This window comes from Stigmatopora argus, chromosome 3 (genome assembly GCF_051989625.1).
Source record: "Stigmatopora argus isolate UIUO_Sarg chromosome 3, RoL_Sarg_1.0, whole genome shotgun sequence".
NCBI lineage: Eukaryota > Metazoa > Chordata > Actinopteri > Syngnathiformes > Syngnathidae > Stigmatopora > Stigmatopora argus.
Window position 1 is genome coordinate 9,198,609 of NC_135389.1, and position 26,479 is coordinate 9,225,087.

Genomic DNA, 26,479 nt, shown 5'->3' on the forward strand with positions numbered 1-26,479 from the left:
GGACTGCCGAGATGGCGGATATCTCGTCGACGTCTGCCCTGGAGGTGGCCCTCCTGCCGGGCAAGCAGCACTGGCGGGAGGTGGGGAACGTCGTCAAAGCTCAGCTCGCCGCAGGGAACACTTTGCTGGGCTCCCTGGAGCTCAGCGGGACGCTTGTGCTGTGTGAACCGACAAATGAGGAGGCTGCCCCGGTCCCGCTGGACGGACTATACCAGGAGTGAGTCTGCTTCTTATTTTTCACACTTTACCCGGAAAGGCAACTAACAGTAAATAATCACTCCCAGACTCCCAATTAAAAATAACGGGACATCTATCGCCCTCATTGGCAGACAGTCAATATGTTTTGCTGATTCCGATCTGGTGGCGAATCGATGCCCATCCAAACCAGAAAAAAATAATGCAAAATATGATGTAACCAATACGGTTTGCATGTTGACCTCACAGTTCTGAGATCGAGGGTTCGATTCCAGGTTCGGACCTTCCTCTGTGGAGTTTGCATGGTCTCCATGGGCTTGTGTGGGTTCGTTCTGGGTTTTCCGGTGCCCCCCATAAAATGCTGGCTAGGCTGGTTAAACAGCCTAAATTGCCCTTGTGTGTGAGCTCAGAACCTGTGGTTGCTGACCCTCGCACTAGAAAATAGTAATAGTGAAAATATATCCCAGTAAGCATTTGGACTCAATCTTTGTGTTAATTCTTTCTTGTAGCTTTAGCTGGGAGGATACTGTAAGCGTTTGCCCTGGAGGAGTCCAAGCCACTCGATTGCTAGCTGTGGGCTCTGACTCTGAGCTAAGGATGTTGGAGGTGGATGCTCAGAAAGAAGTGGGAATATCTGTTCATTTTATTGGCAAGTGTCCTGCACATTGCCTCCTGCAGGACCATTGTGAGTACTCGAGGCCGCTCCATTACAGAAAATCTTACCTGCTATTATTATGTTCTGATTTACAGGTTAAGGATTTACGGAAATGTTTTTACTTCAATGCTTAACAAAAGTAGCCACTATTTCCATCCAATTTAAATAATATAATTATTTTCTCTCTTTCCACTCCCTTGATCTCTACTGTCACCCTCAAATATAAAACAACTACACAGAGAAACACAGGAAAACTCAAATTCTACTGGAAGAATATTTTCAGTAACTCATATATTGGATCAGCCACACTTGACTTCTTGTTTATCATCAGCTTTAACAACTTAAAACACCATTTTATTATGCAGGTTTATTTTTCTTGCAGATTCCTCCTTTATCTCCTGTCACAAATTTTCATAAACACAATATTAATGAGCACTTTCTTCATTGTGTGGCTATCACTACTGGCAAAGGTGGCCTGTTCCAGGCAGTCGAGGGCTCATCACAGTCATTTTTTCACTATAAGGCGCAACTAAAATACTTTTTCTCTGAAAAGTGCGCCGTATAAATGGATCAATATTAGGTAATCATTGTATTAATTTCTCTTTAGCACAGCTCCATCTAGTTGACATATAACCCAACTCCTAACCACTACTACTACAGCTCCATCTAGTGGCTGTATAACTCAATCCCCTACTACTACTACTACTACCACCACTACTACTACTACCACTACTACTACCACCACCACTACTACTACTACTGCCTCTTATAATCCAGTGCGCCTTATATATGAAACAAATTTTAAGATAGGCCATTCATTGAAAGTGCACTTTAGAATCCGCTGCTCCTTATAGTGCGGCAAATACGGTACTTTTCAAATTGTCTGCATAAAAAAAAATATAATACCCTATCCGAAGCTCACTTACAATCAATGTTCCCTCGAATTTTTTGTTTGTCTGGGCAGAAAGACAACCTCCCTGAGCACACTGAGTACCGGTGTGAGCAACATCATCATTGCTCGCTATGGGCACACACCAGTATCACACCTGCCATAAGCAGGTGCATGTCTACTACACATAAATGATTTAGTAATAATAAAATTTAATGATTAATATCTATGAATGGGCAGCCCAGCGGATGAGTAGTTCGCGCGTCGGCCTCACAGCTAAAATAAATAAATAAATTAAATAAATAAATAAAAAATTGGGATTTTATTTTGTGCGCTCCATATGATTTGCTGTGCGCAGAGAAGACGAGAGTAGTGCGCAATTGCGCACGCGCGCAGCTTAGAGGGAACATTGCTTACAATGCTTCAATACAGTCAGTAGTGTGGCAATTGTGTCTTAACCCACAAAGGAGGCGCATTAATTACACTTCGTGTCTTTAGGCTCCACGCGAGTGGTGCGCGTGCTGTCATTTGTGTCAAATCACTGCATACTGCTGTTGGACAGCATTTGGCTGCTCCACCTGGAGTGGTTGCCCACGCAAGAAACTCCGCAGACACTGAGCTGCTGCCGACTGATCTCGGCGGACGGGTCCGTCCCGGCGGACGGGTCCGTCCCGGCGGACGTCCATTGCTGCACGCTCCAAGACGTCGCCTTCACCCTTTGTTTGAGCGGACTTGTCTGTATCCTCATTGTTGCCAGGGTGGTTTTTGGGCTGTTTGTGTTTCAAATAGTGACCCCCTATTTATACCTCTCCAGATTTTATTTTATTAGATATTATTCAAAAATATATTTAGTTTGTGAATTACTGCAGCTGTGATGTCCCATTGGGGGTGATTAATGCTTTATGATCACCACAGGGATTACAATTGACTCTTTTCAGACCTTTCTAGTGAAAAAAAAAGCATGCAACCCGTAATAAGCATGCTAGTTTCAGAATTTCTTAACCAGGCATCCAGCCGTCTACGACGCCTCCGATGGCACTCTCTTGGCATCTGTTGATGTTGTAACCTACCTGGCTAAAGAGGCAGAGCCAGCCACCCCGAGGTTGCAATTTTGCCGCCTGATGGTGTCAGACGACATGAGCACGGCCGTCGTTGTCACGCGTGACAATGCCGCTGCTGCTATTGACCTCGACGTCTATTTTAGGTAGACCTGATCATCTTTTCCTTTTCTGTCTTGTTTTGATTTACTGCTATTGACTAGAGCTCGACCACAAATAGTGACCATCTTTGAATTTTATTGTTTAGGAGGATAATATGATTTGAATATAACTGCAATAATGATTATATTCGTGGATAATTCCAGATTTGTAATATATTTTTGGCTTCAAAATGTTTGAAAAATTAGCAAAAAGCATCATTTGTGTGCACGATAACTCCAACAGTATGGATTGTTGAGAATTTGAAGAGTGGGACGTAAAATATCATATAATTCTGGAATGACCCTTATGCGTTTATATTTAATTTACTTTTTTCTGCCTGTGCATTTTGTATATTTGTAATAAGAAAGAACTTTATCTTTACCTTGCAGGAGGCACCCCGAGCACCTTCTGTGTCAGGAAATACCCGGCGGCCTACCTTCGAGGCCCCAGCGACCGCTCGATGAGGACAACGTGAGGAGCGCCAACTGCAGCTTGGCGGCTCTCGGATTTGACCTCAGAGCTGACAGGTTAGCACATCTCTCTGAGCATTCTTTATTCTTACATTGACTTTCAGTAAGGTCAATATGCCAAAGATGTACCTGCCTCTCCCACACACGATTTCAGATGTCTCAACATGGAGCCTCATGAGGAGAAACAATGTAGAATGTGAACGTGTGCTTTGTCCCTCTCCGTTTAGATCTTGGGGATCTCGTCTGGCGTCTATGTTCAACGCAGCCCGGGTACCTTCCTTCCCGTCGTCCCTCCGACCTGTCGCCACCTCCTGGACCTCTCGTCTCCCCCGCCGAGGATCCCGCCAGGCAGCGCCTTCGACACGCAGCCGAGTTCCTCCGGACGGCGCAACGTTCGCCTTCGCCCTCCCGCCGTCATCCTCCCCGCTTCTGCTGTCTGTCTGCGATTTCTCAGCCATGTTGATGTCGGCGTCCCCTGGAAACACGCACACCACCGCCGTTCTGTGGGATTTTGCGTCTGGAAATGTCACGTATCATCAAGCCGAAGGCCCAGCAGCGGCGGTGGAAATGTGTGGAAACAAACATCACGCTGTGCTCCTCAAAAGTGCGTTTTGACCTTACTTATTTCTCCTAATGTTTACCAACCAACGTTTTGTTTCTTGTGAAGGGAATGGGTGTCAATTCAAGGAAATCGGTTACAGCCATGAAACTAAGTAACACTTAACTTTTTTAATTGTGTTTTTGCCCAAAGATAAACAGTATAGTAAAAAGACTAGTAAAAAAAACAACAACACTCAATTATTTTCGACAGTTCTTTTTTTTTCTTTACGGTTTTCTAATTTAATTATTGTCGGCTGGAGCTTTTAATTTAATTTATTGATGTGTTTATTATTTTTTCTGATTTAATAAAATAATAATAATAAATCAAAAGTATGTCACCAAACACCCTTCAAAACTTCAACGTCCCACTAAATGGCAAAACAATGTGAGCTAGGTTTGTTCACGTCACATGAAAAGTATATATATATTTTTTTACATTATTGGGCAATTGTAGTGAATCATACTGCAATTCTTTGACAACTACCGTATTTACGTCGCAACTGAGTATAAGTTGCACTAGCCATTGAATGCACATTAAGTTATGTTATACGCTAAAGTAATAATAAAATAGGTAACAACAGACAAAAGAGGCACGTGTTAATATAACATATTGACCATTTTTTGGATTAGCCTAAAAAAACAACATAGAAAGCTATTGGCGGTCATAGTAAAACATATAAAAAAGGCCTACTAATAGTCTGGGAAATATGGTAGTTGAATCTCTGGTAACACCAAGGATGTTTTGTGCTTTTTGGCAGAATGGGGAATGTTCCAGGTGTTTTTCTCGGTGACGCGGCAGGAGCTCCTGAACAGCTTGATGTTGTTTGGCAACGCGGCTACCGTGGATATGCTGTGTCACCTTAACACGTGGGAGCGCTGCTCCATCCCCATCCACTCCCTGAAGGTAGGGGAGGAACCTTCAGAGTCACCCGTATTCCCTTGAGTCGTCCATCTTGTGCCTTCTTTTAATGCAGGCGGGAGTCAAGAACCGGCAGCTGGATACGGTGGATTTCTACCTGAAGAGCAAAGAAGACCTTCTGAAAATGCCTGGCACCAGTTTCACAGAACGTATGGCCCGACATCAATATTATGAAACATGTAATTGTCAACTGGTTTTTGGAAAGTCAGATATACTCTCAGCTATTTCAATATTTACAATTTCCATACACACTTCTTGAATTTGTATTTATTTTGAGCAAAACATTATTAGTTTTAATGGTTTATCTAAACTCATTCAGTTTTTTGTATACTGTCATAGTACATATGTCATCCGTGGTTCTTTTGCCATTAATGTTTTTGAGGGTTTTTTTTCTTGGCGCAGGGGTCCAGACATTGCGTCCCGCCTTGGACCTGCTGTGCGCCGCTATTAGGGAGTCACGCAACGACGCGCAGAGCCAGCAGTTCTCAGATCAGCTGCTTAACATCACACTCAACTTTGTCCATTCTAATATTCGATTCATGCTAAAGAACGGCAGCTGTAAGATGACAGATGCAGCTATCAACATCTTAGCATTAGCACTGAACACGTGTGTTTGTTTCGTGCAGATGAAGACGAAGATGTGCGCGGATGTGTCGATGTCCTGAATGAGTACCTGATGGAGCTCAGGACCTACATGAAAAAATACCCATGGCCTTCGGAGGACGACACAGAATGCAGCGCACCAGCGAAAGTTGACATGGATGAGTGGGACGGTCTTCCTGTAGAGGTGACACTTCGGCTCATTATTTTCCAACTAGATGTTTTTTTTTTACTTTTACTTTTTTTTTTTTTTATATCTGTCAGCCTGAAAAGTCATATTCTATGAAGTTTTTTTAAAGATACTTACAACCACAGCCTAATTTTGAAAATTGTTGAGCCAGCAATATTAAATAAAACTATCTTAAAATGAATTATGTATTATGGTAATGATGATTTTGGGACGAATGAATTAATCATAGGGAAAAATTGGCTGATTGTATTAAGGACAGGAACAAATCTCCTAATTTCGTTAATATTAGATGTAGCATGCATCCTATACAGTGACGTTTTTAAGGATGTTTAAAGGGCTTTCTAAGACATATGCAAGAAATACTAAAAATACACAATGAATTAATAAATAATTAACCATTTCATACAACTAAACTAAACATGGAGGCCCAGTGAATGAGTGGTTAGCATGGAGTTTTCAAGTTCTCCCCGGCTTGCGTGGATTTCCTCCGTCGTGCAACGGCTTCCTCACACATTCCAAAAACAAACACGTTTTTGGGTTAAATTGCCCCTAGGTATGAGTGTGAGCGTGAAGCCTTATACGTCTCCTCGTGCCCTGCGAATGGCTGGCCACCAATTTAGAGTGTCACCCGCCTCGTGCCCGAAGTCAGTTGGGATAGGCTCCAGCACCCCCCGCGACCCTTGTAAGGATAAGTGCAAACAAATGACATTAATAACAGGCTACTGGATACTGCTATTGACAATAAATCAAATTCCATCATACAAAAACAATGCCTATAGTTTTGATTTGTGCGGGTTGCTACGGCTGCTATCACCTCCACAATCTGGAGTTTTCTCTCCATTTTATGGCCAATTCCCATCGCTCGTTTTTACTCTAAATTTGACTCCCAAACCTGGCAAAACGACAATGACATCTCTTTTACAACATACCCTCAGATTCTTTTTCTCACTTTCACACTAATTTATTCACCTTCCCCTAAATTGATATTCTCCTGATTTCCAGGAAGTGGTGCGCTTGTCCGTGCTGACCAATCAGATCCCTAGGGCCCAGGCGGTGTTCCGGCGGGCGGGGCTCCCGGAGGGGCGTCTGGCGGTCCTCAGGGCGACCGGCCTTCGTCTGGTCTTTTCATCTTTGCAGGGACGAGACCTGCCCACCGCTGTAACGCTTCTCACCAACATGGTGGGTGTTTGTTTGGATACAAAATGTCAGTGTTGAGGCAGCCTTGATGGTAAGCATTTATTTCTTCAGGGTTTTAACGTGAAGAAGGAACTTCACCGCATCTGCGTCTTCACAAACGATGGTCCACTCAGGGACTTTGTGGTTGGTTGTCAACTTCCTCTCATTTGTTCATTTTCATTCTCACTTGTACTTTCACTTTCATCTTTTACACTTTTCAAACGTACTTCCTTTTTTTGCTGTTATATGCCAACTTTCACACTACTTTACTTTGTATAAAATGCGTCTTTCTTCCACATTGAATTTCACATTTTTTTTCAAGTTTTGACACTCAAACCCCAGTCATCCCATTGTCATTGACTTATCTATGACATCCCATGTTAATCCCACCTCGATTCAACTGTGTCTGTGATTTTACGCTTGCTCAGGCGGAAGAGCTCCGTAGACGGAATTACTTTTTTGAGGAAGAGCAAGTTAGTGTCGCATTCATCGAGGAGGCATCGCATCTGAGCTCGCTGCCACGGATTGGCCCACCGGCTGGCAGGTAAAATATTCTGTCAACCCTACGAGCACCATGATAGCCTGACCTCACCTGTCAATCATCAAGGTCTATTCAGCTGCGCCTGTGCAATGGCGCTGCATTAAGCGAGGATGTTCTAGACGAAACGACAGGACAAGAAATGCAGGAAGGGTCAGGGCTTTGGCAGGAAGTCAGACTGGATTGGGTGAAGAATTGGTCCGAGAGCAGCAGGGCAGCAATCTTGTTGTCCAGACGCCAGAATGACGGTAAGAAAATGTACATACTTAACATGTCAGCTTCATTGAAAACTGTATTCAGTAATCCCTCGAATATCGCAGATAATGTAGACCACATGTGTCAGAATGGCGGCCCAGGGGCCAAATCTGGCCCGCCGCATCATTTTGTGTGGCCCGGGAAAGTAAATCATGAGTCCCGACTTTCTGTTTTAGGATCAAATTAAAATGAAGAGTATAGATGTATATTACATTTCCTGATTTTCCCCCTTTTAAATCAATAATTATATTTTTAAATCATTTTTTTCTGTGTTTTTAGTTCAAAAATCATTTTGAAAAAAGCTCAAATAAACATTGTTTTAGATTTATAAAAAACTGAAAATTCAGGGATTTTAATCCAGTTCTTCTAATCCATTTATTAAAATCTAAATATAATATCTAAAATGGTCCAGCCACGTGAAATCAAGTTGACGTTAAAGTGGCCCGCGAACCAACCCGAGTCTGACACCCCTGATGTAGACCAAACATGGCCGCAATAATCCAAAAAAAACCCAAGTAGGATCACCCCTATTATTACTACCATACTATATTTTCCAGAGTTGGATGGCTTCTTTATCTCCATGTAGCAGCTACATTGTAGCCTGATGTTGATTGGCAACCAATTTGTGATTTGTCTATAAACTGAATGCGTACTATACTGTGGGATTTAGACTTGAGCTGGTGTGAGGCTTCTGTGTTGTGGCCTCACCTGACATCACTGCATGAGCGTTCTACTTTGCTGACTTGGATGGAGCACGGCAAGATGACCGCCGCTGCCCGTTGGCCAGAATTGACAGCGGACATCATAAACGGCAGCACTTTGTGCAGTTACTTCCTCAGGGAGGAAATCCTCGACGTGCTCGCAAGGTAGGACCCCTGTTCAAACACTATTTCAACATATGCTGCAAGGTGTTGAAAAACAACTAATTTTGCATCTTTGTTGTTGAAGTCTGAAATGTGGCGAAAAGCTATAAGGCTCAAGAGGGGCTAATACTTTTGCAAGGCACTCTCTATATTACTAGCCCGGGGTGGGTCCGAACTGTTTGATCCGAGGGCCGCTTTCAGAAAAAAAATCAAAGGATGTGAGTGCCAATTTGTAATCCTTCCACTAAACTGAATATCGGGATTACTTTAATGAATAAATGATCACGTTTTAAAATGTATAGTAATGTTTTAAAGTATTCATTCATTGGCTGCCATTGATTCAATATGATTGGCAATTTGATCCAGTCGAATTGAATTGGACGTTTATCGCTCTCTATGACACTGAAACATGATTATTCACTGCCGGCCATCCCAATTGAAATGGATTTGATCTCGAGAACCCTCAACGGCAGTGAATGAGTTAACAATAAAATCATGCAGACGTCTAAGGATATTGCAGTAGTGTATATATTTACACTAGTGAAACTAACTTGATGGAACCAATGCAAAATGTCCAGGCATAGCAATAAAGTACCAGAAAATCACAATCAAATTAGATATTTTCTATTTAAATGTATTGATGACGAACAGTTTACATAGATTTGATGTCTGCAACGTTCAATGACAGTCGCTGTGGGCCATTAAAACAGGGCAGCGGCCCACTGGTGGCCCATGTGCCATATTTTGAACACCCCAACTGCTGTGAGCCTTTTACTTTTTAAATTGGCACATAATCTCTGCCCGGGGGGAGGATTCAAAGTTTATTTCTTCATTTTTGTACTTCGTTAGAATACGGATCATAATTCATTTTCATAGGTATATTCTCGGGATCTATACGCATCGATCCTCCTACTTTTTTTCATATCTATGTCTAAGGGCTGATAAATTACATTTTAATTGTGGCCTTAAAATTGCTACCCCTTTGTAATTTGTAAGGCGCACCACTGAAATTTGAATGCACATTTTATTTTTTGGCTAAATAATAAAATCAATTAATTGAGGACTTTTTTCCCTGTAGGTTCCAGGTTATTCAGCAAAAGCAGCCGAGGGATCTTAGTTCATTTTCTTTCTTTCATTCTGATTTTGAGACCTCATACTGGCATTTACTCTTCTCTCAGACGGGGAGTGTTCATCCATGACGAGCTTTCAGACTTGGACCGACTTTTGTGGCGTCTGGCACACGGGGGTGGTGTGATGTCACCGTCCATGCCGCCCATTCCTCGGCACAACGGCGCTGATATCCACTCGCGGGTAATTGCTTGGTGCGGGGAGCACCACTTGCAGTACCTACTCTACGCTTACTTGGAACACTACAGGTGCGCTCAACATTCACACACCGTAATCCTATAATGATCGAGGAAAGAAATTGTGATGACTAGTACTCTGGGAAACTTGTAATGAAAGGCATCCCTGTTTTTAGGCACCACCGCAGTTGCTTGGCTAACAAATCATGTCGCTGGTCTGAATATTTTAGTGGGAAGGAAAAACAATGGGTGGTGAAAGTACATTTTCTAGCCCTTGAGGAAAAAGTCATTTGGTCTGGTTTCTTTTTACTCCGTGGACAGGTTGACCCCCAGGAACTGTACCACGCTGTCCAGTGGAAGCCTGATTCAGTCCCAACCATGGTTTGACTTGATGGTGAAAATGCAAGAAATCACTACAAACCTTACAGGTGGCACTACACCGTACTGCTTGTATATGTACAAAGACAATATTTACTCGATGTAGTGCTATTAGCAGGAGAGATTAACATTGGAAAAGAGACATTATTACTGAACAATGTCGAGCATACACTTTCGGTAAAAGAAAAAATATACATTTAGAGGAATTCGAGCATTTAGGGGCTATCTGGAAGTCCATTTACTGTGTACGTGTACACATCTTCCGATGCCATTCACACAGTTGTCTTCTTTTCTTCTTTCTCATGCTTCCCCCAGAGTCAGTTTTGGTGTATCAAGCTAGCCTGACGTGTGCGCAGCTTCTGTTACCAGGAAGTCCACCGTCGCTTGGCTCGCTTCTACTTGAAGGTCACAGCCTGCTTGCCCTTGCTACCATCATGTTTTCACCCGGGGGCATTGACAAGGTCACTACGGCGTTTCCACTAGCATACACCTTTCACAACCATAAACTCCTTTCAAACAGACTTTTATGGCATTAATACTGAATACTGTTCTTCTGCTTTGACTTATTGTACTCCTTCACTCACACTTTTTTGCTCCAAGATCTACTTTTAAATGCGCCAACGTCCCGCGATCTACTTTGTTGTTCGGGTTAGAATTCGGGGGTGGCCCAAGTGGTCCTGGAGGGCCGCTGTGGGTGCAGCTTTTTAACTTTAACCAATGTTGTGCTGAAATGAGAAGCACCTGACTGCAATCCACTGATTGCACTTCTAACATACCACATTCAAACGTTTTTGCTCTAAGATCTACTTTTCAAGGAGTAAACCTTCCAAGATCTATCCTTTTTACAGGCCACTGACAAAACTCATAAATTATTGATATACCTCACATTAGACCATGGGTGTCAAACTCATTTTTTGTCGGGGGCCACGTGGTAGTTTCGATTACATCCGGAGGGTCGTTATGTCTTCCAACTAGGCTGCCAAAATGAATCAATTAATAAATGGACAGTTTCTCGATCATGCTAATCAATAGATCATTTTTGGACATTCAAATTAGTACAAATTGTTTGCAATTATTGACTTAAAATGAGGAAACACATGAAATAATCTCCAATCTCCATTTGAATTTCATCATAAAACAGAAAGTTGGCACTCATCATTTACTTTCTCGGGCCACACAAAATGATGCGGCGGACCAAATTTGGCCCGCGGGCTGCATCTTTGCATTAGACTCTATCAACATGTATGGAAGCGGGATTGAACGGGGGTGATAATCCACTCGATTCACGCTAAAGATTACTGCGGACATGCCAAATTCATAAGAGCCTAGCTAAGGAAATCGACAGAGGGGACGGATCAAAATGTTATTGTCGTGCGATCTACCAATCTAACGGTGGACCGCGATCTACATAATGGGCACCCCTGCCTTGCACGATCTATACGTACATTTAAAAACATTGTAATATTTTGATAGTTTGATCAATTTTAATGATGTTTTTAATTTCATGTAGTCACAAGTATCTTTCTGGGTTAGTTGCGCACATGCCTGTCCAGCTTGACTTGGGCGTCAAACTTGGTGGAAGACTGCATGTTTCCCATCAAAAGATTATGTTGATATATTTATAGCGAATGCTCAGCAAATGGTCTCAAAAGCGGTTCAAATATAATATTAATTCAAGGCTTCAGAGGATTTATATTGTCACTCTACTGCTTATCGTGACTTATTTGCCATTTTAAAAACATTTGCAACCATAAAATTGTCTCTGTTTCCGCCTTTATTGGTAAACTTGTTTTCAGTTCAGGTTGGTACGGCTTCCAATATTAAACATTCAGACACACTAATGGAGAAGTTTTCAGTCGTTAGAGTTCAGGATGCCTATTCAAATGGGGAAAAAATTGAAGCGGGTTGTTTTGGAAGGTCTTGTCCTGTAACGCCTGTCAGAAGTCGATGATTTTGGATGCACTGTAGTTTCAACTGTAAAAACCTTTTGAAGCTTAAAGAGATTTCACATGGACTTTATACTTTGGACATGGACACATACCTCGCTCACATTTACATATTATTTATTAATGGACAAAGTTGTGTTCTATCTTGTTTTTGGCAGGCACTAGATCCGGTTGAAAAGTTGTCGCAGGCAGGCTGCTCAATAGACCGTCAATTGATGAAAATGGCACTAGCACCATACCCTAAACTGAAGGCAGCTCTTTTTCCACCTGGGATGCGAGGGCCCGGCCCCCTCACAGATGTGTCTGTGTACCATCTTCTGCAGGTGAGCCAATGCTGTGCCAATGTTTAAAAGTTAAATTTCAATTCAATTCCCAACAACCAGGAGAATTAAAGGTAATATGACATGGCATTTTGTCTCATATTTGATACATGAATTGATATAAAGTAAAGCAAGTCCATGTTTTTTTTAATTCATTGTGGTGAGAAATGTTAAGTGGTGTGCTATGCTTTTGTGTGGTCACTCCAGGCACTGCATCCACTTGACCCTAGCCGGATGTTTGGCTGGCAGGCGGCTAACTCGTTCAACTCGTCTGGTACGTCCATTATCGGCTGGGTAATACAGCTTGCAGCATTATGATACAATACTGCAAAGGCATATTGTAATACGCATTCCGGTAATTTGGGCAATGCATGTCAAACAACCTTTTTGTGTACAGATCAATGTAAAACCGAAAACAATGTTTTGCTAATTCTGTTTAGGACATTTTTTTCCAGGAATTATAATTAGCTAGCTAGCTATACCCAGGTTAAGTAGTTGACATTTATACAAATTTGTGAAGATCAGTTTTAAAAAAAACGTCAGATCATAATGATTGTAGTTATACGTTTTGTAACTAGCGTGGGTCAATCGCGTGACCTCAGCTGACCTTCCCTCTCGCCGCAGAAACGCTAGAGCCACCACACTTCTCCAGCCCCCATCTGGTGGACGCCTATGCGTTGCGAGAGCAACTTGATTTCTTGTACTACCTGCGATGCGGACGGCCAGCCTTCGCCTTTGCCAACTTCCTCTTGCATCACCTGATTGGCAGCCCAAACGTCGGACAAACGCAAGTGAAATGTACACACACATGCATTCACAGGGTCAGGCTTTTAACTTATGGGGGTGGGCGTCTGTCTGTGTTTTCTATGTGCACTTCTTAGTCTCCAGGAGGCCCAACAGCAGGTTCACATTCTAGCAATGGAGAGTTTCGACTTGTCATCAGTGGTTTCGGCTGCTGTTTGCTTCTGCGAGCTTCTAGGCCTCAGCAGCATCCTAATCCGAGTGGACGCCAAAGTCCTAAATACTGTATGGGCACACTGGAAACTCAACAACATGAACAGTGGGCAGAGACAGCCTCTGAACAAACTGGGTAAATTCCCTTTCATGAACACACACTTTTTAACGCAGGAGCGGTCACTAACAAAATTGATTGGTTCCAGAACGTGTTTTGTAATTTACGTCTTTCATAAATAGAGCAGTATTTTATATGGAAATTCTCTAATTCGTTCTAGGGTCGTAAAAATATCTACCAACTAAACCCTTTAAAAATGATCAAAGTCGTAATTTTGAATGAAAGATATGAGAAACACAAAATTAAGAGAAAATGATAAGAAAATGGTTTATTGTATTAAAATGAAAGCAAGCATGCAATAACATTTTTTATTTGTGCAGGTGCATGTGTAAGGAGGATGCTAAAGTTAGGCACCAGACAAAGCACAAACACAAATCTAAAAAACTTCAAATTATGAATTCAAAACAACTTGACACTAAATAGCTGGGTTTTCAGGAATAATTAATTCTGTCACTCTTTGTCCCGCAATGTCTTCCTCCTCTATCCAAAAGAGCAATCTCTCCATCTCGTTGTTCAGTGACAACTTCTTTTTTGCCAAGGAGTCGTCGCATTTAATGCTTCCTTCTCCTTCAATAGAATGTCAAGCAGTGCGCAATGCTAGCGCGACAATTTCAAAATAAAATAACGAATACAGTGGTACCTCGACATACGATCGTAATCCGTTCCGAGACTGAGATCGTATGACGAGGTTCTCGTAACTCGTGCGGACGTTTCCCATTGAAATGAATGGAAAACAAATTAATTCGTTCCAACCCTCTGAAAAAACACCAAAAACAGGATATTGGATTGGAAAAAATGTTTTATTTCTTCTAATTCCCCATCTATTAACAAAGTAACACATAACTGGTGTTTTAATAGTAATAAAATGTGTTTAATCTAACTAAAATTGGGCGGATTTTGCCGAGGGGAGAGAGACGCACAGAAGGGGCGGGGCGGGAGGCTCCGTTTTTTACTTTCCACGACAACGCACTCGTAAACGGAACAAACAAATTTAAATTAACTTGGATTAATATATACAGACACACTCAAACATACGGTTAATGTAACTTTACACAAAACTGAATTCTAATTTTGTTTTAATCTTTTTTTTAACTCCGTTCTGGCCGGGTTGCCACGCCTCCACCCTCGCGTTCGCTATCGATGGGCTGTTTGCTGTTGTACTACGTATTCCCTTCAAAATATTCCGAAAATAATGCACACAAATGTCCTCACAATCGGATAACGCACGACCACTTGCCAACGAGAAGCAGTCTTTCATCAGCGATCGCTCCGCTGCTCATGGGAGCATCGGGGGCGCTGGCTCGCGGCTCCCTTCATCTGTGGTCGCAACCGCTTTGAACGGCGCCTATGAGAGAGTTGCGACCGGGGATGCTGTTGCGGGGAGTTGCGAGCCAGTGCCCCTGATGTTCTTATGAGCAGCGAACGAGAAGTAATATAATACTCCTCGTATTAGATAATAATAATAATAATAACAGGAAATGCAACCGCTGAGCTTACCCACGTATTGATTGTGGGTAAGTTTTATTCTGAGAAAGAGTGCCATTGCCTATCAGCGTGTGCACGAGTATACTTCATTACCCAGAAAGCCCTCTTTTTCCCGCGCATGCGCGTTGTGTGTTTCCTGCTCAGAACTCGTCTGAATAACTCATTCGGTGCTCGTAGATATTGTTATATACGAAAGAGATGCAAAAAAGACCGTGCCAAGGCCACCTGGCTTGGTCGCATCACGAAATTTTGATCGCATCTCGGACGAATTATTCGATCGAAATGTCCGTCGTAAAACGAGAATATTGTATGACGAGCGGTCGTATGACGAGGTATGACTGTACAGGAAATGTATTGATGTTTTGGGGGATTCCGTAACTTGAATCTTGTATTCCTGTATAGGGAATGTAATTTGCATATCAAACGATTTGGTAACCTGACATTTTTGTATGTAGAAGCATTTGGAAGTAGAGGTACCACTTTACATGCACTATCTGCACAGTTTCTCACGCCACACTTGACCACAAATATTTAAAACACACCATGTGGGTTTAGGTCTGAAGCTAGTGGAGGGAGACTCAGGAGCAGCAGAGCAGCTGATTGGCTACGTGGAAGCTGCTGTGACTGATAGCCTGGAAGTCAAAGGTGTTGACAAGTAAGTTCTACCAGTGGCGTCATTGTCGTTACCGCATTTGTCACCATTTGTTACTTGTCACCAGGTGTTCATGGGAGGCGGCTAAGGATTGGTCGCTTCCGGTGGACTTTTGTCGTCTTCACGGACTTCCCCTCAGCGGTGTTTATCCCGCCCACTGCGCACGTGATGGACTCTTCTTCAACTTTCTGTCCTTCGTGCAACTGCATCACTTTACAACGCAACAGGTGACAATTTTTAAACCTACCAGCTCCTCATTTTCGACTTTCTTAGCTCAATTGTACTTTCCGTTTGGTCAGGTGCATTCTCTTCTGTCGCAATTTAGCCCCGCCCTTCGGGAACACCTTTGCGCGGCGTTCAGCGAGCTTCCCTCGTTCACCGGGGAGTCACATGGGGGGTCGACGTCCCCCCCAGACCTCTTCCAAGTGCTCCTTCGTAGCCAGGAGGAGGTGGAGCCTAGCACTTACCTGTTGCGGGAGGCCCTGAAGAATCGTAGCCCCTTATTGGCTGTACTCGCTACCTGTCTACAGGTGAGCTGAACCCCCATACAATCAAAAGGCACGGCGCGACTTTTCGCCACATCTCTTAATGATTTTGATGATATAAATTGACAGGACGGAGAGCTTGTGTCATGCCTGTCTGTATGGCTTGTCACGGCCGTCGATGACATCGCTGCTCAGGAAGTTTCCGCCCATCTGTCCGAAGCACCCCAACCTCACCCATGGGGCCTTCAGCACTTGTCAATCATCTGGAGGACTCTTTTAGAACAGGGCCTTCTCGGGGCTGAAACCCTCCTGAGAGGGTTCCAGCTCTTCTGCAAAGTAAATTTCACCAGAGTAAACTTTATTTGGTGTCCTCAGGTGGTAAAGCTAGTTGTGTTTTTTGTTATAACCTGATAGGACTGCCCCTTACTGGATGTGCTGAACATGTTCCTGCTCTGCTGCGACTACAAAAATTTCAACCAAGCCAAAGTCAAACTCCAAAATTTCCACAACAGAATCACAAATGTCAGTTTTTAACCCACACAAACATCCTCCATCTTATTTTGGTCACTAATTAGTTCTTTGGTGGGTCTGTTTTTCTACTTCTTCAGCTGAGCGCAAGTGGTCCAGCGACTCGCGGTGGCATTCCTCTGCAATGGATTTGCAGCGAGGCATATTTTTTGCTCTTGCTGTTGTGTCGGCGTACGTGCTCACCATTTGAACTGCGGCGCCTCCTGCAGGTCATGGCAGATGCTGGGGACATAATGAGCAAGAACTCCGGTGAGAGGAAACACAGGAGCACACGTCAAGTCGAAGCATGCACTGTAGAGGATGAGCCTATGAACACCGTGTTTGTGTACATTTGGATGCAGGTCCAGACTTCAAGAAGCTGAGTCAGTTGAGTGAAATCCTGCAGGGTTCTGGAGTGGGTGTGTCTCCCAGGTTGCTGCACTGCGATTGGTCTGTCCAACGGGAGGAGTTCCAGCATACAGTGGACACTCTCCAAGCGAGAGGATTCTACAAACAAGCCCGAAGAGTTGCTGCCTTAGCGCAACTACCTGTGCAACAGCTCCTCATGTGTCAGGTGGCAACTTCACTCTGATTATTTTCCTGCTTGCTTTTTTGTTCCTGCTTTTTTCTTCCGTCATGACTGTGATGATAGTGTTTCTACTTTATTTTTTCCCTTTTTACTTCTTGCCTTCCAAGATTAGTTTTAGGTTTGGGATTTTTTTCATTAGTTTATTAAGGTTACAATATTCCCCAATAAATCAATGAGTCTTAGAGTTTTTAGAGGGACTTTGCTCCATTTTCCATTTTTTTTAGTATTAGTTTAATGTACTTTGGGTTATTTGTCAAGTGCATTCTTATAAATACAAAAAAATATTTTTAAAGAAAAAGTATTGAGTTATTTTAAATAATGTCCTTTTGACATGTGAATATTGCTTGCAAAGGAAGGAGTCTCCTTTATTTCAATACATTTTTGTTCGTTTTGTGAACACAATACAGTTTCAGTTAGATACTGTGTTTTTATTTTCAATCAGTTTCTATTTATATTAGTTGATTGTTTTTTTCAATTGTAGTAATTCCCTGCCGAGCCTTTCAAAATGGATTGGGCGTCTATCACCATCAATGGCACCCACCTTGGTTCAAATGGATTTGATCTGTTAATGCTTTTAAAAGCTATAAAATAGTGTGTTTTTGTTGTTGTTGCTTACTGTGTTCCATGTTTTTCTTCTGGTCTGGCCATATTTTCACTTCCTTTTGGAATGTTTCTACTTCCTTTTTCTACCTCTGTATATGTGTGATGCTTCCATTTGTCATTTTCTTCTTTGGTTGTGTGTCAATGCAGCTAGTGGAGGAGTTGGCGCATGAACGTTCCAAATGTCAATGGTCCAGACTGGAGAATCGTGTATGCTTTTGGAGGAAGTGCCACCAGCAACTGGAAGAAGAGCGTGTGGACCCTGACTCGGCGACCCAATTTTTCCTCTCCCAGGCAGACTCGGCAATGTCCGAGTCGGCAGCGGCCTCCGAGTTTCAGTCAGAGCTGCTTGCGCTCCGAGAAGGTTGCCTGCTCCTGTCAGTGGCCAACCGTTGGCTGTCGCTGTGTCGTCCGGCTCCAGTTGGGCAAATGGAGGGCTTGGAGAAGAGGCTGTGGGTGGGCCGCATTCGCCAGCATGATTTGGTGGCAGACATCCAGAGAGAGAGCGTCTTCAACCTCCTTCTGCCTGATGTCAATGCATACGAACTTCTCATGAAGGACTTTTCCTTCTGCAACATTCCTGAGCTCCACAGGGACAGTCTCCTCTGCCTGGAAGGACTTCCTGGTCCTGCCGAGGAGCACCTGGACGTGGAGCCACTCCTCGAGCCGGCGCAGAAGAAAACTCTGCAGTTGCTGCTGGATGCCTCGTTGGATGCCGGAAACGTACACGAAGTCAGCCGTGCCTGTCGCTACTTTTCGCTCTACCATCCTGATCTGTGGCTGCTGCTACACTGCCGAGGCCTAGCATCTGGAGAACTCGCACCGCAATCGCCAAATGAGCCCGAAACGCCATCAAGGAGCCTCCTTCATGTGTGTGAGTAGCTCACTTGCCTGCGACTACAAGTTGTGGACCAACCGTAACTATAGTTTTTACAGGTTTAATGCTAGTTCTGATACGTTGTCGACCACCCATAAATTGCTTTATATTAGCTGTTGAGTATTTTATTTAGAGGTTGATGACCCAAGGTCAGGAGTTTGAATTGGTTCTTCACCACCCTGGACATACCTGTCAACCTCTGCCGATAACTGCCCTTATAAATGATTATGATTCCCCTTACAAACCCCCCGTACGACTCGTACGGTGTTTGTAAGGTTATTTTGGGGGTTTGTAAGGGGAATCATAATCATTTATAAGGGCAGTTATCGGCAGAGGTTGACAGGTATGCCACCCATAACATCGTGTGTGAGTCATCAACTCTTCGTTACTTATTTTCGAACTCCTTTTGGCTGGTTTCCACCTTCAATACTTACGTAATAGTTTCCCACCCTCCATCATTAGTTTTGGTAAATTGTCAACCATCTGTAAATACCTTTACGAGCTGAACTGAAGATAATTCTCAACTATTTTTTTAATGTAGATGTTAAATTTTATTGGTTCTTCACCACTCATAATTAGTTGTCAATTCTCTGTAACTCATTCTTATGATTTTTTTTGCCACCTATGAACAATTTGAATTACTTGTTGACCATATGTAACAAGCTTTCATGAGTTGCTGATCGCCTGTAATTAATTTTCATTAGTTGCCAATCTTTCACTACTAATTTTGCTAAATTGTCAGCCACCATTAGTTTTATGAACTTGTCTACTATTCTCTACTATTTTCTGTACATGTAAGTTTTCCTTGCCTTCTAAACTTTCTCACTGAGATTTAATGTGTTGATGATCTTCTGCAAATGAGTTGATGACTGCTTGCAATTAGTTCCCGTTAGTTTTTAACCAGAATCAAATGGTTTTCGTAAGACGTTGACCTCCAACAACTGGTTTTCTTTATTTGCCAAACTCAATGTGTCAAAGTAATTTCCAGTCAATCACTAATCTGCTTGCTTTGATTCAAATGCATCAGGAATCATTGCACATTAACATAATTGCAGTGGACATGCTTTTGTTTCGTCAGCACCGTCTGTGAGCAGCGTGTCATCCTTTGTGCTGCTCCCTTCACTTCCTGAAGACGATGTCGCCACCCAGTTGCAGAAGATGAGCGAGCAGTGTCGCCATGGCAGCAACTACTGCAAACGAGTGCTTTGCTTTTATCAGCTGTCAAAGGTAGTTCTGTCGGTCAATTAGATGTTCTTTAGTGGGGTTAATTGAATTCTTGCCATTTTGTGCATGGGAGTTTTTTATTTATGCATGTTTCTCGATGCATGTTCGTTTGTTTCTGTTTGCTTTTTTTTTTTTGTATTTTATTTTAGTTTTGTTTATATTTGTTTCTGTGTAAGTCATACCTCTACTTACGAATGCCTCTATGTCACGTGTCAAACCGATTCCGCCGAGGGCCGCAGTGGGCCCTGGTCTTTGTTCCAACCGATCCAGTGCCGACATTTTAACCAATCAGGTGTCTTCTAAAATAAGTAGCACCTGACTTTAATTAACTGATTACACTTCCAAAAGGTATCCTCTTGTTGAGTTGGAATGAAAACCTGCACCCTCTGCGGCCCTTTGAGGACCGGTTTGACACCCCTGCTCTAGGCTATATGCAAATGGTTGACTCGAGTTACGAAAAAGATCCAAGTTACAAAATCCCCCCAAAAGTAAATGCATTTCCTCATCCGTTATTTTATTTTGAATTTCCTTTATTAAGCGATTAAAAATTGTACAAATGCAACGTGGCACATATTTTCACACACAGGGCACACGTAAAAGTCTAAAATGTACTACAAAATAGACGGCTTTCAGCCATGGTAGAACAAGCTCTTGCCGCCATCTGGGGGACAAACACGGCTATTACATCTACAACGGCGGCGTAGGGAGATATTTCAGGGGCGCAGGGCACATTTTCATGTGCTTCATTTATTTTAATGCATTAATAAATCATTTCTTTGTAATTTTCTCTCATTTTTGTGTGTTTCCTCACATCTTGCGCAGAAAATTGGGACACTGACCAATTTTAAAGGGTTTGGGTGGTAGTTGTGTGAGGACCGTGGAAGGAATTAGAGAATTTACATATAAAGTACACTTCTACTTACGAAATGTTCAAGTTACGAAAAAAGTCTTGGAGTCAATTAATTTCGTAAGCACAAGTATGACTGTTTACAATTTTTTTTAGCAAACAAGTGGATCTAGATTTTGTGTTCACCAGTATTTGTATGCGGGTGTAGATCTGTCTTTGTGTGCAAGTTTTCATGTATTTATGACTCTGTGTTCGCACACGTGTGTTGACAGGAGCTGAAGTGTTCCTTCGATGAGCTGAGCAGCGAGGATCCAGCTCGTGTTTTGGAGAAACTCCTGCTTTCCGATCATCCTGAACGCTTGCGCAATGCGCAAATGTTTATCCGAGCGCAAAGTTTCACCGCCGACGTCACCGCTGAACTGGTGGCAGCCGCGTTGGTGCGCGACAAACAAGAGCGAGCGCACCTAATGCAGACTGGTAGGTGAACGGAAGGCGGACGGCAACCAAATGGCATCTTTGCAACACTCGTGTGTGTAAACCTCCGTATGCAGAGAAGCACGTGTTCCAGCCTTCAGAGGGTCGCGACTCTCTGGTCCTGCTCATCACTTTGTGTGAAGATCCTAACCTTGTGGGACTAAAAGTTCTGGAGATGCTCCAAAGCATACCTCTCAGGGATCTTAACTGCAGTATGACCGATACACACACACACCATTATCCACTCATAACATATTAATATGTAAATGCATACAAACACTTGTATCATTTTCCACAAGTATACATACATATTTACACACTTGGCACAGCTTTAGGTACAGTCACATGTATTTACAGTCACTCGTTGTTGTTGTGTAGTTGTGGAGTTGTTAATCGCAGCGCACGACTGCTTCAGTGTGACATGCAACATGGAAGGAATTGTACGAGTGCTGCAAGCCGCCAGACATTTGAGCCACGCCTACTTGGCGCCCGGCGAGCACTATGGCCTCTTGGTGAGCGCCAACCTCACATTCAATCTGAGCGCCTCCGCTTCGCTAACCCGCACGCCTACTGAACTCGCTAAGGATGCTGTATTTTCCCACTTTGTGTTCATATTCAGGTGCGCTTGTTAACGGGAATTGGCAGATACAATGAGATGACATACGTTTTTGACCTACTGCATCAGAATCATCGCTTCGAGATGCTGCTCAGGAAGAAAACTGACATGACAGCAGGGCAGGTGCATCTTACGCGCGTGTCCAGACAATAAGATACAAACTGCTAGTACTTGCAGTGGTGTTCATGTCTTGCACCCGTGTTTGGCCTCGCTTCTTCAGAGTTCGAGCCTGAAAACTGCGCTGCTGGACTACATTAAGCGCTTCCTGCCAGCAGACAGCGAGAAGCACAACATGGTGGCGCTGTGCTTCAGCATGCGGCGTGAGATCGGCGAGAACCACGAGATGGCAGCAAGAACACAGCTCAAGATCATCCAGTCCCAGGCCTGGCAAGGTGAGATGTGGATGGCTTCCTAGCCTAACCCCAATTCATTAAGTTTACCAAAAAATAATTTGCATTCTCCTTGAGGAATTACCGTTCTTTGTAGCTTTTGCAGTCATGAGGGAAGAAAAAAACGTCGACGCAAAGTTGACTTTCTAACTTTTTAATTCTCTTAATTGAACAGAAGATAACAACACACAATTCATAACTAATTATAATGAAAATATTGAATCAAAAAAGTAACACACTATCAAATTGAACAAGAAGAAAAAGACTACAAAGTATTTGAAAGTCCATTTGTAAACCAGCCCAGGCTTCACCCATCCATCAGAGGTGGAATAAAGAGAAAATGCTTCTTCTCTGGTGGACCGATTGGTATATTTTTCTTCTGCAAATGAGCAAGTTCTTCTCAGTTTCCTCGGCCGAGCAATTGAATGTTAAGCATTGGAAAAAGACAATCTAAGAAATAAAACCCTAGGTCCCCCTTATGTCTTTGGGGAGAATGGTAACAGGTACTTTGTGAACAAGCCTAAGTTAGTAATAGACAATGAACAAAGGAATATGTATGTACCAATTCCAATGAACCAATGTGTGTCAAATGGAAATGCATATACATCTGCAAGTCTTTTCATAGATCTCCCAAACTTTGGCTTGTCATGTAGGTTGAGTTTACTGTCTTCATACGACCTTCAGATCTCATGTTTGCGCTTGCAGTCAAAGCCAAAAAAATGTGGTCAAATGACAGATTGTCATTTCAAAAGCCTATGCAGACAAATTTTTCAATAATGAATGAGCAATATGCGAGATCAACTTCCTGTGTGTCTACGCGCCTTGCAAGATGCGTGTTTTCTAACGGCTGTTCTTGTTTTCATCAGCAGTGTCTTCTCCAGAGCTCAAAAATTCTCTGCTCAAAGTGTTGTCTCTGCTTAAGGATGCCGCAGAAAGCTTCGCCAAGGTTATCACGTTCACCATCGGCTTCTTAGTATCTGCATGACTATCATGTTAACTTTGTGTGTGTGAATGTAATAGGACTCGTGCGTGCAACAGGCGAGTCGGTGCGTGCGATTGGCCAAGTTGGTGACGCTGCAGCTGCACTTCCTGAATCAAGGCTCCGCTATTCAATTGGTCAACCTGCAGCCCACTGAAATAACGGACGCCGCCGTGGCGCTGCCCAGATGTTACCAGGTGGACGAGCGCTCACGTGTCAGGTGCCAGAGAAAATGGTGTTAACGGTGATGTCTCGTTTGAGGTGTTGGTGTTGTCAGAGGCGTACGACTCCAGTCCGGACTGGGCGGAGCTTGTGTTCCAGAAGGTGGTCCTCAACGGCGACTTTGCATACTTGGACGAGCTCAAGAAACTCCGCCTGCTGTCGTCTAGCTTCTTTGAGGATGTTTTTAAAAAGTCAGTCACCATAGGCACATCCCCAAATGTCACCCCATTACTGAAATCCTTTTTGGAAGTCGTGTTCACCATGATATTATAATTGGCTCACTTTTAAGGCTGGATGGCACTTCTGGCAACGTGACAGCAAACGTGCGCCGCCTGCTCACATATTGTGACGACATCCACCTGCGCTACCGCCTGGCGTGCCGGCGACAACTCGATGACGTCACCAGGACGCTGCTGCAGGACGCTGCCACAGCTAGTTACCTCAACGACGTCGTCGGCACGCACTGACGCACCCAAACGTAACAGACCATAGCACGATGCACATACCTCACCTTTGCCTGTAAAAATGAATTTATATGCCGTTAATCAGCACTTTTCACAAAAGCATTTTTTAAATGCGCATCTGCTCAGTTACAGTAAAATAGCACTGTCAGAGTACACTATTGTTCTATATTAAAAACATGTTCATAGTTTATAAGCCAGGTTTGAGGTTTCTCACTTAGAAAATGTATGATAAGCTGTCAGTCACCTGTTAAAAACGTAGTCAGCGTTGTAATCCAAGTACCATAAAATTCAAGTATTTTAATTACAGTCCTACAGTGGTACAAAATTAATTGGTTCCAGAACTTTTTGTTGAAAATTTCGTAAGTAGAGTAGTACATTATATATGAATTCTCTAATTCGTTCCACGGTCCTCATAAAACTACCAACAAAACCCTTAAATTTTGTAGGAAAGGTGTGACGATACACGAAAGAGAGAGAGAAATGAGAAATGATCATAACATTATTTAATAAGCCATTAAAATGAATAAACATGCTAAATCTATTCGTGTTGAAGTGCATGTGAACAAGTGTCAGGGTCATAACGTTAGGCAACAGAGGCAGAGAGCATACGAACATATGAACACATATACACAAATATAAAATTAAGAATTCAAAACAATATTACATTGAACTTTTAATCTTTTTATGATTTCTTTGATATCTAATTTTTCACCCATTTAATTTATCGCCACTGCTGTTTGGATTTAAGTTCCCCTTCGGCGGTGCTTGTTGACGGACGTTTTGAGAATTTCGTACCTAGAGGCATTCGTAGGTAGAGGTATGACTGTATTTCAATACCAAATATATGAGCACAGACGAAGATATATAACAAGACAATATACGTATCTAGTGTTGAATGGATCAGCGAAGCTTGTGCTCGTTACAGCCAAAAGGTGTATGGAAGAAATGAAATCCCCAATCTGGTTTATGTTAAAGTGTAAAATTGGAAATATTCTGTGTGATTAGTAGCAAATAGTAATGAATTCCCACATTGAATGATCAAAACATGAGGTTGCTTTTCGAGCAGAGCAACATTTAAATTGTGGAAATTTGCAGTCCAATCAGAGAGCAAAAATGTTTACTTGTGCATTATAATACACACACACATACACACAGTGATCCTGGTGCCTATAGATAGCTGGAATAGTGAAATAACTTTCAATCAAATCATCTTTCAAACCCAGTAAACGGTCATCAAAGATTATCAAAAAATATCAAAATTACTAGAACATAGAAAACACCAATTCCAGTTCTCTGTCCCCTTAGTCTTGGACAAAAAAGTGCCTTTATTATTGTTTATTTGTTTTTTGTTTTGCAGCTGCTTTATTGAAAGTCAGTTTTTTTTCTTATTACCGTTGTACAGATTCTAGATTAACTAATTAGAGTGAAAAATGTTTTGCAATTATTTATTCTGGTCTCATTATTTGACACAAAAAAGGGGTGTATTTTATATCCACAATCGCATCCTACCTCCTTGTTATTTTCTATATTTTTCACTGTTGATTGTTTTAGCAAAACAAATGCGTTTAACCCTATAATGCCAAAGGTTTCATATATGATTGAAGAATTTTAAGCAATGTGATATTATTTTTCCGTGATAATTGATGTATCATCTACATATGGAGCAGATTTCTGATAAATTACGGGAATTTGGAATTTTGCAGTATTTTTATTCCGAAGGCTTCATCAGTGAAGGTTCAGAATTTGATAGAATTTTAATTTGCTGTCAATTATTTTGTGGTTTGGGCTTTACAGGATTATTATAAACGCTCATTCTTATACATACCTCTTCCCACAGTCTTAATATGATTTGATGATCCTCACAAGGCTCATGGGGGGTGCTGGAGCCTATCCCACCCAAAATGGGCATCAGGTGGGGGACACTGAGTTGGTGGCCAGCCAATGGCAGGGCACAATGAGCCAAACAACCAATCACACTCATAGCTAGGGACAATTTAGAGTGTTCAATCAGTCTACTTTGCATTTTTTTTTGAATGTGGTAGCAAACTGGAGAAAACCCACACACGCAAGGGGAGAAAATGCAAACCTCACACAGGAAGGTCAAACCCCACTGAGGATTTTTTCCCGCGATCTCAGAACTGTGAGCTAGACGGTACTCGGACGTTTGGTCGCCGGACTTTTGGTCGCCCGGAAGGTTATTGATAATTACCATTTAAAATTGTTGCTCAAATTCCCTAAATACAAACTGCGAATAATTATTTTGTCATACTTAATGCCCTATTAATTATTAGGCTAAAGAAAAGCTCCCAATTTTCCCAGACTTTTATTGTGTTTTGTTGGAGAACTTGTTAAGACCCTGACTGACATCCCTTCCTAAGGGGACAACCCATGTACGTACATACACACACACTCTCACACGTCCGCTCAGAGCCATTGTTGGCTTTGATTGATGCGTAGACCGTGTTGTTTTACCTTGTTTGGTCGCCGGACTTTTGGTCAC

General features: G+C 42.6%; 1 protein-coding gene across 1 annotated transcript; it reads left to right on the top strand.

Annotated features, from left to right (window-relative positions):
• The first annotated feature begins 11 nt into the window (after window positions 1-11).
• On the top strand, window positions 12-24,520 carry spg11 (SPG11 vesicle trafficking associated, spatacsin). The gene is made up of 40 exons (XM_077597479.1): window positions 12-217; window positions 705-880; window positions 2,238-2,477; window positions 2,754-2,943; window positions 3,328-3,465; window positions 3,636-4,012; window positions 4,767-4,912; window positions 4,983-5,106; window positions 5,330-5,485; window positions 5,554-5,714; window positions 6,720-6,896; window positions 6,966-7,037; window positions 7,322-7,437; window positions 7,501-7,679; window positions 8,357-8,552; window positions 9,728-9,925; window positions 10,175-10,281; window positions 10,547-10,692; window positions 12,336-12,500; window positions 12,705-12,771; window positions 13,122-13,284; window positions 13,379-13,587; window positions 15,610-15,709; window positions 15,774-15,933; window positions 16,006-16,236; window positions 16,321-16,527; window positions 16,606-16,713; window positions 16,800-16,968; window positions 17,061-17,272; window positions 18,038-18,761; window positions 19,843-19,991; window positions 21,108-21,312; window positions 21,387-21,521; window positions 21,688-21,821; window positions 21,929-22,048; window positions 22,146-22,317; window positions 23,181-23,260; window positions 23,335-23,490; window positions 23,555-23,706; window positions 23,805-24,520. Exons 1-40 carry the CDS (start codon window positions 12-14, stop codon window positions 23,980-23,982), a joined length of 7,101 nt encoding a protein of 2,366 aa, XP_077453605.1. The 3' UTR covers window positions 23,983-24,520.
• The last annotated feature ends 1,959 nt before the right edge of the window (window positions 24,521-26,479 follow it).

Coding starts and splice junctions, on each gene's coding strand:
- spg11 (XM_077597479.1), top strand. CDS start 12: ATGGCGGATATCTCGTCGACGTCTGCCCTGGAGGTGGCCCTCCTGCCG. Junction 2,944..3,327: donor GACCTCGACGTCTATTTTAG/GTAGACCTGATC, acceptor TTTACCTTGCAG/GAGGCACCCCGAGCACCTTC. Junction 13,588..15,609: donor ACAGCCTCTGAACAAACTGG/GTAAATTCCCTT, acceptor ATGTGGGTTTAG/GTCTGAAGCTAGTGGAGGGA.